This window comes from Cyprinodon variegatus, unplaced genomic scaffold, assembly GCF_000732505.1.
Source record: "Cyprinodon variegatus isolate N-32 unplaced genomic scaffold, C_variegatus-1.0 Scaffold1758, whole genome shotgun sequence".
Taxonomy (NCBI): Eukaryota; Metazoa; Chordata; class Actinopteri; order Cyprinodontiformes; family Cyprinodontidae; genus Cyprinodon; species Cyprinodon variegatus.
This window is the reverse complement of record NW_015152211.1, coordinates 49939-63839: the sequence shown is the minus strand read 5'-3', so window position 1 is coordinate 63839 and position 13901 is coordinate 49939. Positions and strand designations below refer to the sequence as shown.

The 13901-nt window shown below is 36.5% G+C and overlaps 2 protein-coding genes across 2 annotated transcripts in view; one reads left to right on the top strand and one right to left on the bottom strand.

The window, feature by feature from the left end:
- Window positions 1-361: 361 nt before the first annotated feature.
- LOC107104473 lies at window positions 362-5467 on the bottom strand. The gene is made up of 8 exons (XM_015404469.1): window positions 5392-5467; window positions 4092-4397; window positions 3670-3939; window positions 2953-3027; window positions 2829-2873; window positions 2612-2725; window positions 943-999; window positions 362-860 (listed from the first exon to the last, which is right to left on the bottom strand). The coding sequence occupies exons 1-8, from the start codon at window positions 5465-5467 to the stop codon at window positions 688-690; spliced, it is 1116 nt and encodes a 371-aa protein (XP_015259955.1). The 3' UTR covers window positions 362-687.
- Window positions 5468-7920: 2453 nt separating this feature from the next.
- The window catches only part of atf6b (activating transcription factor 6 beta), an 18851-nt gene continuing 12870 nt past the window's right edge, over window positions 7921-13901 (top strand). The window contains exon 1 of the mRNA XM_015404474.1: window positions 7921-7993. Coding sequence (XP_015259960.1) covers window positions 7921-7993 — 73 coding nt within the window. The remainder of the gene's footprint in view (window positions 7994-13901) is intronic.

Here is a 13901-nt window from a genome sequence, read left to right as displayed (position 1 = left end):
CTGTAAAGTGTTTTCATGTTATATAATGGTGATTATTGGGTCTTTAAGATATTATAACAACCTAACATCCAAACTATACATTTCAAGCAATCCCATGTAAGGTTCTAAAGAAAAAACAACTGTTAAATTACAAGTTGTTTCAAGCTATTTCACTAATCTTTGTTTTAGAGTTCAACCTTTTTGTGTAACTGCTGTAAAACAAGTTCTTTCACTTTTTGCCTTAAACCTTTACCACCATTCAGCTGCTTATGTCAAGAATGTTAAAGTCTGTTACAGGGACAGAATGTTAAGAATAGAAGAAAAAACAAACGGGACACCGTTTTGATTGAAGATATGCTTGTAGAAAAACTTTACCAGCCGAGCAAAGCTTTATTCCAGTTTCATATATATGTGCTCAATTGTATTCAGTAATTCATATGTGAATATTTCTGTAATAAAATTAAAATGTTGGTTTATCCAATAATTGTGATTTATTGGCATCCAGTAGACCTTTGTGTTGATTTCACTTCCTACTCTTTAAATTGAAAAACAAATCCACGTTTTTACTGACCAAACCCTTAGCCTAAAATTGTCTTTTTAATGTTTGTGTGTTTTATGTTATAAGAGCTTTAAGCTTTAATCAGAGTTAGAACTGAAACAAAGACAGCTAATCCATGCTTAACAAAGAATAACGGAAATCAACTGGACTCAGGTGAAAGTGTTTTTGGCTCCAGGTCTGGTGATGACTGAAGAATAGACAACATTATTACTGCCGCTCTGATCAAGTAGCCAGCTGGGTCTTTGGCTCCAGCTCTGTCGACCCAGAGAGGCGTAGTGGATGGTTTCATCAGGCAGGGTTGGACGCTCAAACACCTCATACTCTGCAGCCAAATAAAACCAGTCATTTTAACACATTGGATTCATTACAAAAAGAACTAACTTCTTATTTACAAACTCCCTTACCAGTTTGGGCGTTATATGTCATCCACAGCTGCAGCTCTGTGTCCTCTCGTCTTTTTGCTACCAAAGGATATAAACTGGTTAGAATTAAGGATATGATGTTGAAAATTACACACAATGCATGAAAAATGTTGGATCATCACCTGTAGCAACTGATACATTTATTAAATCTTAATAGTGAGCATAAAGTGCATATCCCATGGAGATTATTGATAAATTATGAAATAGATATATTCTCAAATCACAATATCAACACCTAAGATATAACCGTGTTACTATGTTTGGTCTTCTTACTTACCTACAATCAAACTATTAATTATCAGTGGGAAGAAAAGTAATTTTGCAATTTAAAAGTTGCAAGTTCGTTTCCAGCTTCTTTCTGCCGCAGGTCGAAATGCAATAATATTACCACCTATTTGTTTATTGGTGTCTACATGTGTCAATATGGCTGATAATGTCCCCCTTTCTGTATTAAAAAAAAAACTAAGCTAAAGTTTTGTGCTTAAAGGCTCGAAATACATCTTATAGCTAACGTTAAGTTTGGTAAGAATTCCGAAAGACTTTCACCAAATACAGCAATAATTGTAAAGCAATGGAGGCAGGCAGTGTAGTTATGGTTATCCTCTGGTGTCGATTCTCAGTCATCCAAGACACGACTTCAGCAAAATGCAGCTTTTCTTTTTTTATTTAAATGAGGAACATGTGAGGAAAGAACTAACTTACTGTAGATTATAAAGCAAAAATGACCCAAAGATAAAGCTGAACAGAGGTTAGAGCTGTTCATGGGCGCATTCAGTTAAAATAATTATGGTTATAAAGGCTTAATAATGAATTAGTCATGATTCTTATTTAGCAGATTAGTCCCTTATATTAATTAGTCCACCACCACTTCTGAGACTTCTGAGATTCTGCAAGCTCGTTCCCCGTGTATTCTATTTTACCAACAAAAATTATTTGGCATTTAATAATTTTTTTAATTACAGACAAAAATAACAAGTTTTAGCCATAATTCATGCCTTTGAACTTATAAGAATAATACCTGAAAAATATAGGGATTTTCGTTTTTTTTTTTTTTTTTAAGAATTTCCTTTGACTTAAAGATCTGCAATGTTATACATGGAAACGTGAAACGGGTAACGTTCTCTTTTTGGCAAAACCTCTTTAGCATCGCTGTGTACTCAATTTTGGCAACTAATCCGAGTGTTTATTATTCTAATATAATAAAGTACAAAAAAATCTGCTGTGAACGCATCATTTTAGATTATTTTTAAAAGGGCATTAAATAAAGATACTTGTTAAGAATACTTTGGAAAAACACAAAATCATAGAAGAAGTTTTAGGATGATCAATGTTCATATTTCTAAATTGATATTTGATGTTTATAGTAGTCATCCAATCATTGCCACTACCCACATACCATTTAAAGGTCTGCTGCTCAGCTTTCCATGACAGGACAAATAACCTTTAACACATTCACTTCTAAGGTGGAATTTAAAGAGTCTAGTGAAGGCAACACATGTGTTTTAGACTTGGAGGAAGCTAAACACTGCTTAAAACAGTGGTACCAATAAGACTTGTAATTATGATTAGATTAAATGGTTTTATTACATTTCTGCACCAAAACTTAACTAACCTGAATACCAATAAGATAAACAAATAGAATAATAACCACCTGCATATCTCTGTCTCCTCTTGTTTCTGCACTTCATGCTGGTTAGGAAAATGCAGACGAGTGCTATCAGGACGATCATTAACCCAGAACCAATGACAGTGACCAGCAGCAGAGCTGGAAACAAGCACAACGAGTGAGCACACATATAACAATGCCAGCAGAATAAAACAAAGAAGGTTTTTATCGGTTATGGTCAGGTGTGTTTACTGCAGCTGACCATTCTCAGGTCTCTTCTTTGGTGTGTTGTTTGTTTCAAAAACATCTGAAAAAAAAAATTACATTTTGTAAATTACAAATTGCTTTTCATGACAAAAATGAATGATTTTGAGAGAAGAGCCTACCTGTCTTTGGAACAGCTGATACTGTTGTTATACTGGTAGATAATGCTGGTAGGATGCTGGTGGATGCAGGATTCTCTGAAATATGGAACAGTTTTAAATGTACTATCAAGTAAAAAGCGGTAGGCCACATAAAAGAGCTTAATTGACAACACTGATGTTAAATACTTTAGTTTTATGTATATTGTGCGATGATATGACAAATTATCACACTATTATATTAGCTTATTTTGTATCAGACAGATAAGGAGAATAATAAGACGCCACACCTCTCATGGCATCCAGAGAAGTGTAGCTATGTAAAATACTTTGAGGTCCATTTTTTTTTTCACTTCAAATTTAAAATTTAGTAATTTTCAATTACATTTTCTTTACTTTTCTAATTATTAATCTGTAGGCTTTAAATTACTCCCTTGTTTTGCCTTAAGAAACTCTGAATGTTAGCCTGGGTGCCAGTCAGGCTATCTGAATGTGGCAGCAGATAGAATTAAAAACTCACCTTTCTACAGAGCATTTCTTCATATTTCAAACTACTCATCAAAATATCATCAAGAAATTATATCTCAAAACTAAGTTTATTCTGTCTGCATTTACATAGACAGTTAGGTTGGCCTAAAATAAAATTCTGAAGCACTTTTCACTGGTTTTATCATCTGGAAAATAATATTTTTTATAATGCAAAATTCTGTGAAAACAATGAACAAAGGTCCTATATTTCACCTTGCAGGACGGTGAGTTTTGCCTGTATTATTCTATTGCAGATATACTCTCCGGCGTCATCTAGCTGCAGGTCTCTGATCTGCAGTGAATCGTTCTCGTAGCTCAGTCTGCTCTCGTCTGTTTCTGCTTTCTCTGTACCATCTTTGAAACGGGTGAAGATGACCACTGCATTCTGTCCTTCTCTGTGTCTCATCCACTTGTGTTTGAGCTTAGGGGAGCCTCTGCAGGCCAGCAGAAGTGTCCATCCTGCAGGTACCTTGAGGTCATGCCCTAAAGATATAAAGGTAGTAGTATAGGGATCATTGGTTTTTAGTTTTACAGCTTTGAGGTTTGTAACATAACTTCTCATTGTCAGTGGTGAAGATATCTGTGGTTTCAAACACCCCCATAGTGCATAAAATGCTGCTTACTTCACATCATACCATTGAGAACCTGCAGCTCAGCCACCAGCTGCTGGTTGCATTGATATTCTCCACTGTCTGAGTCATGGAGCTTCAGCACGCAGAGACCACCATCGTCCAACAGATCATAATGCTGAGGGTCCAGAATGTTCTTGTGGCTTCCCTGCCGGTCCACAAGGACCTTCCGGTTCTGATGAGTCCAAATCACATTGGAGCTGGCAGAGGCCCCGCATGGCAGGCACACATGTTGATCTTCCAGGACTGAGTACCGGATCACTGCTGATGTGGAGAGACTGGCCAAATAACCAAAACTCCCAGCCTGAGGACCTGAAATGGGAACAGTTTATAAATAAAAACTGTTTTTGTAATTGTTTTTTTCATAATTATTTTTTTAACTATTCAAATTCTTAAATATGTAAATCAAAAACTATTTTGCTTCAGATATACCCCACTTTGAAGAATAAATTACACATAAAGAGAAAATGCTACGCTTCCCTTAGTTTTTTAATGTAGGCTATTTACAACACAGACGTGTTTTTACAAATATTTCCACACAAGCCAGATGTTGTTAAACCTTCGTTCCATATTTAGATGCAGCTAATATTAACTGTCACAGACACATTAGACTGGAAGTTAACTTTTAGCCAAGTCTCCTGCTTTATCTGCACTTCCTGTTCTGTCTCATGGAAACATGCTCACTCATCCGCTCAGACTAAAATAAGAAGCATACAGGAAAATTATGACATATTTAAAATAAAATATTTATGTGCAAAATAAATATGTTAGAAGTATAACATTTCTAGTACATAAAAAATAAAATCTAAATAAATTACTTTTACTTATTAAACTTCATATTTTGTCTGTATCGATTCTGATAAATATAAGCTAGGATTGTTTTTGAAAAATAAAATAAGATCATTATTAAAAAAAATTCACTTTAGTGTATATATATTTTACCAATTCACATCTCATCTTAAGTGTTTATTAAGCATTTATTAAAATCCTACAGACAGACACCCAGCTGATTGCATTGAGTCCTTCCACCTGGATGAACATGTAACAGCTGTGGACATTTGCTTGCAGGAATTCAATAAACCTATTTTGCATGATTCATAAATCTATTCTGCAAAATGATATGCTTTTCTGATGATATATTGAGTATCAGTTGCATTCACCACTGAAAAAACTATAATATGAAGCTGAATTTCAAAAGGAGTTATTTATCATAAAATAAAGATATCATCAAACTTTTAACAGTAAGGAGTCAAATAATGTCTATCAAAGATAAAAATTATTGAAGGAAGAAGAAAGCAGTCTGTACCTTGGACGTTTTCTAAGCTGTCGATCTCATCAGGGATTTGAAACAAAACATAACAGAAGATTATAAGCATGAGCATCTTTGCAAAAGAAAAATATGATGGTGTTGCAAAGGTCCTGCTGCTGGTTGTTCTGGGAAATGGACCTCCTGTCTGTCACAGTCTGTTTTTCCACATGATCCTCTTCCTCTTCCTCAAAAAGACTTTGTTTGTCTGAGCATTAGTGTCTGTGGAATTGGGAATTTGAATTCACTCTATATATATAAAAATTTAAAATGTAAGTAATACATTTTAACTACCGTAGTCAATAAATTTCATGTATACTGAATATAGAATTTTGATGTGTCTGATTTGCACATATGTCACATGAAATAGCAAAAGAACATAAACACGAGAAGCATACGCCAAAAAACATTGCTAAGTTTTTTAAAATTGCTAAACTTTGCCGCCAACATTCCACCTGTTCCAGTTCGCCTACCGACGGAACCGCTTCACTTAGGTCTCTGCTGCTCTGCACCTGAGCCTGGCACACCTGGAGGAGAAGAACACCCATGTGTGGATGCTGTTCCTGGACTTCAGTTCAGCTTTCAACACCATCATTCCACAGCATCTGATGGGAAAACTGAAACAACTGGGCTTCAATACAACCCTTTTAAATTGGCTGCTAGACATCTTCACAAACAGACCTCAGTCACCTCTGATGTCATCATCCTAAGCACAGGCTCCCCTCAGGGCTGTGTCCTGGGCCCCCTACTGTTCACCCTGATGACAAATGACTGCATCCCCAGGTTCACCACCAATCACATTGGGAGGTTTGCAGACAACACCACGGTGGTGGGCCTCATCAGAGACGACAACGACCTGGACTACAGAGAGGAGGTGGAGCAGCTGGTGGACTGGTGCAAAGACAACAGCCTGATCCTGAACGTGGAGAAGACGAAGGAGATCATCTTGGACTCCAGAAAGAACCGGCCTAATCACGCTCCACTGCTCATCAACAGCTCAGCTGTAGAGGTGGTCAACAGCACCAAATTCCGGGTTGTGCACATTACAGACACCCTCACCTGGAATGTAAACACCACCTCACTGGTCAAAAGGGCACAGAAGCACATGTACTTCTTGCGGAGGATGAGGAGAGCCCGGCTGCCCCCACCCATCCTCACCACCTTCTACAGAAGCACCATAGAGAGCGTTCTGACCAGCTGTCTCACTGTGTGGTGTGGAAGCTGCAGCGCCTCAAACTGGAAGAAAGTCAGGAGAGTGCTGAGAACAGCAGAGAAGATTATTGGGGCTCCTCTTCCCTCCATTAAAGACATTTCATCCCAGCGCTGCGTGTCCCGATCCCGTAACAGTTTCTTCCCCACTGCCATTAGACTGCTGAATGTTGTGTAAAATGTCATATTATTTTTATTTTAGTCATACTATTTTATTATGTATTTATTACTGTTTTCAAGGCTGCACTTTAAAAATTGAAAATTGTTTAGAGCTGTTTTAAACACAGTTTCTTTCTGTTTACTCTCCTGTATACAAAATGACTAAATAAATCTGTCTACGTCTTAGTTATCCAGCATGAGGATATTTTGATGCATTAACCTTTCTCCTGTATACAGAAAACATCTGTCCAGCTTTACTTCTTACTAAATTTTCCTCATTCGGAATCCCTCAATTATCACTCTTGATAAGGAAAAAAAAAAAGAAGAATAATATGGGAATGTTTTGTAAACACATATTTGTTTAGACTTTTGCTCAAATGTTTTATTTCCACACTAATTAAAGTAACAAAGTGGGCATGGCTGCAAACAGAAAAAATACAGAAGCTGGTAAAAGTTGCAGCATAACTTTTTTCTTGGTTATGTAATATCAGGGTCGCTGAATGTGCTTCAAAATTGTTTGTGAACAGGACAATTATTCGTATATATTTCATCATATTAAGAACAACTTTCAGTTTGGAAACAGTATTGTTTTAAACAATGTGAAGCCTGATTAAAACCAGCTGTGTCGCTGCAATGCTTGAATACACGTGAATTTCCTCAGAACTATTTTTGTTTACTCTAAATAAAATCGCGTTGTTTGGTTGAATGTTCCCGTCAATCAAAATCTAGCAATTTGATTGGACGGAATCATCTTTAAAAGGGTGTTCCGCAACCACCTGTTTAACTATAGGGTTACTGGCTGACCAATCACGGTTGTTCGGATATTGTATTGGCTTTCATCTTTGTCAATCAGAGCTATATTTGATTTGATTGGCTGATTCCCCAAAAGTAGGCGGCAACCTTCTGGAAAATGCGTTTCCTCGTCTGTCATATGCAAAGCGAAAGGAAGGGTCGATAACTTGACCAGAGGGCATGAATATAACCCTATTCTACTCTAATTAAGAATTTTATTTACTTGATATTGCAAATGGTAGACAAATCGATAAGAAACTGTTAGTTTGAGGATAAAGATAAAGGTTTTATCGAGTCTATGTTTGTTTAGCTGCTGTTATCACGTCGGACTGCAGACTCCTGCTTTCCAAACACACTGCCTTTGTGGCAATGACTGCGGACCTTTTATCTGACCTGGATAGTCGATTCTTCGCCGATAATCTCTTAACGAGCGAAGATTGGGGTAAGTTATTATTAAACCCATCTATAAATAAAGATATATTTCCAGAAATTGAACTCAAAAGCTAAGTGGGTGGGCTAACGGTGGGACCGAGACGAGGCCGACAGGGCGTTACACGATTCTCAGCTCATGTATATTAGTTTTTAATGTTTATATCTGAGTCATAAAACAGTAATATTTGCTTCTTGTTCGTTTTTTCAGTGTAATCTGTGTTGCACGTGGTTATAGCCTTGCTATGAGCTGCTTCCTCTATCATCTAACCCGGACGTGCCTGTTTATCGGGCTCACAGGGGCTGTGAACGTGATTGCACGTTTTTATATAACCTCTTCTGAACATTTCTCCTTTAAAAAAGCAAATCTATTGCCCTTTTTTTAAAATACTTCAATCTAAACCCATTGATAAAGTTATCAATATTTTAGTCGCTCATCGTTGGTTATGGTCTTAACAGAATTGATAAGGGAAAAAAGCTTTTAAATTAAAGTATTTGAACGATTGTTGCTGGTTTATTATCTAAAACGTTTCTGTTGATGAAGCATAACATGCAACTGACATATTGTTATTAATAGTGCAAATATTCTTTGCAGGTTTTCCTATATTTTCCTTTTTTTCCCCTTTCCATCATCAGATTGTCCCTATCTCTGTCACCAAGATGGATTATCTCACTTATTTCTATCCATAATAGTTGTGGGCATGACAAGTGATGAGAGTTAATCTGTCTAATTACAAAATTAGCTTGCAGAACAATAATGCATGCCACCTTATAGCCAACCATATAAATGTAAGCCTAACATTTTGATTTTAACGATATTTCTAATCAAAAGAGGATACATTAGTCATTTGGAGCTAAATATTTTGCAGAGTCTCTTGATGTCTGTTTTGTACAGAAGAGGATTAGGGCCACTGAAAAAATTTTACTGATTTTCACATTTTATTTCAGTTTAATATGGGAAAAAAGTCAGAAATCTGTGAAAAAAAAGTCTGAATTTTGAGATTAAAGTCAGAATTCTAAGATTAAATCGGAATTCTGAATTTTTTGGCCCTAATCGTCTTCCGTAGTCTTGAACTGCAGCTCATTCAACAAACTGTTGGAGTCATTATAGGCTGGTTTGGTCATGGTTTTAGTGTAGTAGCCTACGGTGCAACACATGCATGGAGGCCTTTAGGCCTTGACCCAGCTGCCAGGGGAGACCTTTGTTGCACTTCTTCCCCTTCTTTCAATCCCATTTCCTGTCTTACAACTGTGGAAATAAAGCCCACTGATGCCATGACAAAACAAACAAAAAACAGAAAAAAATCTGTGCTTTAAGTGTAAAGTATAAATAAAGTTCTTTGTGATGTAAAATTTCTTACTCTTTTAGAATGATTGTGGTAAAATTGGGCACTACTCCCATCCTTGCTTAGAAAGACAGTAAACATTTGGCTCTTTAGAGATGTTTCTCTTTGAGAAACAACAAACCCAAATAGTCATAGTGTAGGAAAGAAACAAATTACTGTTTTTAAGTTATCAACATTTTATCAATTTTATCAACAATCTACAAATGTCAAGCTTTAAACCCATTAACCAACCATCTAAAATGTTTTTTTTTTTAGTTTTATACCCCCAGTGTTCATTATTCAAGCAAAAATTGAAAATCTAAGAAGCTGCAAACTCCTGGGTGCTTCTACTCATTTGCCACTTTTTTTATTCCATAGATTAGCATATATTAACTCCATGCAACGGCGTAACGACACAACAATACAACATTATCTGAGTAGGCCCCATATAAAGTACAACACGTGATAAAGGTTCAGGATACGGCGACAGTTCCATGAATTGGTCAAGAAGATAGAATTATGCAATTCTCAGTAGTATATTATCACTCACGGAAAAATAGTGTTTACGCGCCTTGAATGGAACCATTGGATCCCAAGTTCCAAAAACTGATTTCACAGAGATGCTTATTGAACCCACTACCCCCTTAGACAACTGACCCGAAACGTGCCCCATACATACACACACCCCGCTCTGTCTCATGCCTGCGCAATCGCAGTAGTTTTAATCCGCACATGGTGCACAAATTATTGAACTGCCTGCACGCTCTCACTCACATTGAAAAAACACCACCTCGCAGAGTCTAAAATCCGGGACAATTTATCCGACTCGCAGCCATCCGTGAACGACTATCTATATTAGGGAGACTTCCTGAACAGCCCCACTCCTCACCCATGCTCTCTCCATTCATCTCCTGGTTGCAATCTTTACTCACTGTAGCAGCAATGTCCACCTCTCCCTATTCGGTTCTTTGAAAGAACGTGTTGATTTTGGGAAGTTTTTTCTGTTCTTCCAGCAGCTCTTCTTTTTCTTTTCTGGAATCCGCTTAAGTACCTCTTTTTGGTATCCATCGGCGCTAACACATTGTACGTAACGGTTATAGTTTTAATCTACGCTTTGGGTTACCCATAACTCCAAGTCGTAGTGTAAAAAAAAAATACTCAATATACATTGTGCTTTTAGGATCTTTATTGTGGTTTGAAACACTATATATATATGAGTGTATTTTTTAACCAAACGTCTAATGAACTATACATAGTTATTAACATAGTAATTAAAAGTACCACTGTCTGCTTTGCTGTTGTTGTCGTGTTTAAACGTCTCATCATCATGTTGAAATCTGGCATGTGTTGTGGTATAAATATGCTCAAGTGCGGTCAGTCACTTTAGTATCAGGTGGGTTTAAGAGGAATTTTTCACACCATTGCATTTGCAAAGGGACATCCTAGTCCACAATTGTGTAGAGGATCTTTGAGGTGTCTGTGATGGGGCTCCAAAGAGGTCGTGGGCCTGTAAGCAACTGCTGTCTCTGCTTACCGATATTTACGCTATTGCTCCATGTATCAAAATCAAAATAAATTTTATGATGTTAAATTTAGTATTCCTGTATTTTATTGTTTTAGTAGGGTTGCTGTAGTGTATAAAAACGAAGAAATGAATTGTTCTCATATTGAGACCAGAGGTTCGGTGGTAAAATTTCCGTCAAACCTTCAATATATTCTGACTTTTTAGATTTAACTTTGTTAAACTAGTATAAAACCAGTGCAGAAATTATAGCTAAATGCAGCAAGACCTGAGCTAACTTTGATAGACTCCAACGGTTTTGCTGGCTGATCTGCTTTGCACATCCGCTGGGTTGAATCTAGCGAGGGATTTTGCGCCTCACCATGCAAAAATGTACGTTTTCACATCTTTGGCCAGATGACGCACCCTTCAAAGGGTGGCCATGGAGATCGATAGAGAGTATTTCCACAAAGTTTGCAGAAAAACTCTAAACATGAAAAATGTGACGGCGGCCAAATCACACCAAATATCCACCATTCACCAGCAGCTGATTCGGCTGTTTTTCAGTGCTGCGCAATGCAGCTGAAACCTCGAACTCAGCTATGAGCAAATTATTGCTGTCACACCTTAGTGGCAAACCAGCATTACCAGCAACACATTTGGTGCTGCAAACCAGTAGCAGACCTTGCTGACTAACTTGAGAGCTGAGGGTCCTAAATGATGCATCAGGGAGCTGTTTCAAACTTGGCCAAACGTTTTGCATGTATGAGTGTTATTAAGTTCCAGCTTGGGTGAGAGATGGACTGTCATCATACACGGGTCAGAGCAGTTGGATCATGTTTCACAGTTTTTCTTTTAGAGTTTTTTTTTTTTCCTCTAGTAAGCTCCATCTTAATCAGAATGAATCACACTGTGGGATTTGCCTACACACCCCATACCAAGTATGGTGAAAGATGTTACTAAAATGTTCTGTCATACCAAAGGAAGAAATTGATAAAAGGAATAAATATTTCAGGACTACAACTAACTTCTTATAACATATGTTGTGCTAAAGTCTTCGTATTGAAATCAAAATAATAAATGCTATTGCTAAAATCAATATTTCTGCTTTAATGTTACTATTTGTGGCTATTTTTATTTTGGTTTTTAATGACAGTACTGAAGTCATGCGATATATTTTAGCTCTAAGCTGGAGTATAATAGTATATCACCAAATGTGAATGTAGACCAAATCAATTTTCATGCAAGCTCAGACAGACTTGAGCGGCTATCTGTATTTTCAGTCAGTGGTTTTGATAGGGTCTGAGCTTCAATTTATAAAGCATTAGTCAGTAGATTTGTTTAGGACTCCCTACTATTTATTCTAAAGCTGCAACCTTAAAGGCGGTTCACATGAATTGCAGCTGTATGGCGAAAAAACAGAGCTGCTCTAAGGTCTCAATTCAACAAAATAGAGAGACAGTTGCCAGATCAGTCCCGTTTATGGATCAGATTAAGTTATTGATATAAAAAGCCATTTTGGCGTTGCCACACTATTAAGATTTGTTCCAAGTTAGTCAGTAGATTTGTTTAGGATTTTTTTAAAGGATCAGAACAGACTATTGTCTCTGTGTATCTCTGTTTACACACTCCCCCTCAGGTCGTTTAGGCTTTTAGGTGCATTTTACGGTCAAAATGTAGGGGTTTATGGCTGAATGTGGACTGAAGAATAAAAACTGTTGCTCTTTCCTTCTAGTCAGGCGGTAAACACGATTAAAACTAGGTTAAGGGTTGGTGAACGATGACTGATGATTGACAAAGCAGGGCCAGTTCAGCTGCACGGACTCCTTTCAAAAGTACATTTACAAGTTTTAAAACATTTAAAATATGCAGTTGACTTCCAGTTAGTAATTGCTTTTTTTTAAAGAATGGTTACTGATCATAGACTATTAATGATGTCTTTAATCATTGCTACTGTAAGAGTTTTCAATGGCTTTAAAAGCTTTAAAAATTATTTACTTTTAGCTGTTCTTTGACCTTAATAATAATTATATTAATAATACTAACAATGTCTTTTTGATTTTGCAACTTTTGTGATAAAAGTTGCACATTTTGTTTTAAAATCTGCTGCTCTCTTACAAGATCTCATCACAGTAACAGTTTGTTTGTTACTAGTTTATTTTAGTTTTAAAGTCCAGTTTGCAGCTTTTCAGGAGAGGTAGCATTCTTAAACCAACTTAAATGAAACCTGGAGTTTGTTTTTACCGACAACAGAGCAAGCATATCACTTCCAAGAGAAACTTGTTTTCATATCTGTTGATGTGATCTTATAGTTCGCTGTTAAAATATTTATCTACAATATGTTTTAGCACTGAGTTTTATACGGACGTTATAATAACATCTACGTTGTTTAACTCTGCCTGAGAGCCTGTTTGCATGGCATCTGTGAACAATGAAACCTTACAAAGACATTGTTTATTCTTTTCCTTCTGATTCATAAGCATTTTTCTGACTCAATCGCAGGCGCTGCTTAGGGCGTAAACAAGTAAAAGTTGTGCCTCTATTACAGTTTATATAAACAACTCATCTGTTAATTTGAATTAAGGAAAAAAATATTTGTTTTATTAATACTAAATATTAGTTTTAGCTAGATAATTAAACACTGAATTTCATCGTAAAAATGATAAAAAAAGCAACACCATTAACTTTAACTAAATTCTGATGGTTAGCGTTAATGTTAATGTATCCATAGATAGGAGAAGAAAGGCAGCACAAATGAACATTGCTGAAATTATAGGACAAAAATGATTCTGTGAACGTTTTTAGATGTATTTTATTGTTTTTTGATTGGAAGTTTCCCATGATGGTTTAGGATCCTACTGGGATCAGTGAGATTTGCTTATTACAATTTTATGTGTTCAAAACTATAAATAGTTTTTGTACAGTGTTCTGTGAGTCATTTAAGGAGGAGATGCACATTTTAGATTCAGACTCCCTACTGTTTATTCGAAAGCTGCAACCTTAAAGGTGGTTCACATGAATTGCAGCCATATGGAGAACAAACAGAGCTGCTCTAAGGTCTCAAGTTATAGGGTTTGGTTTGTTATTCCTGTCTG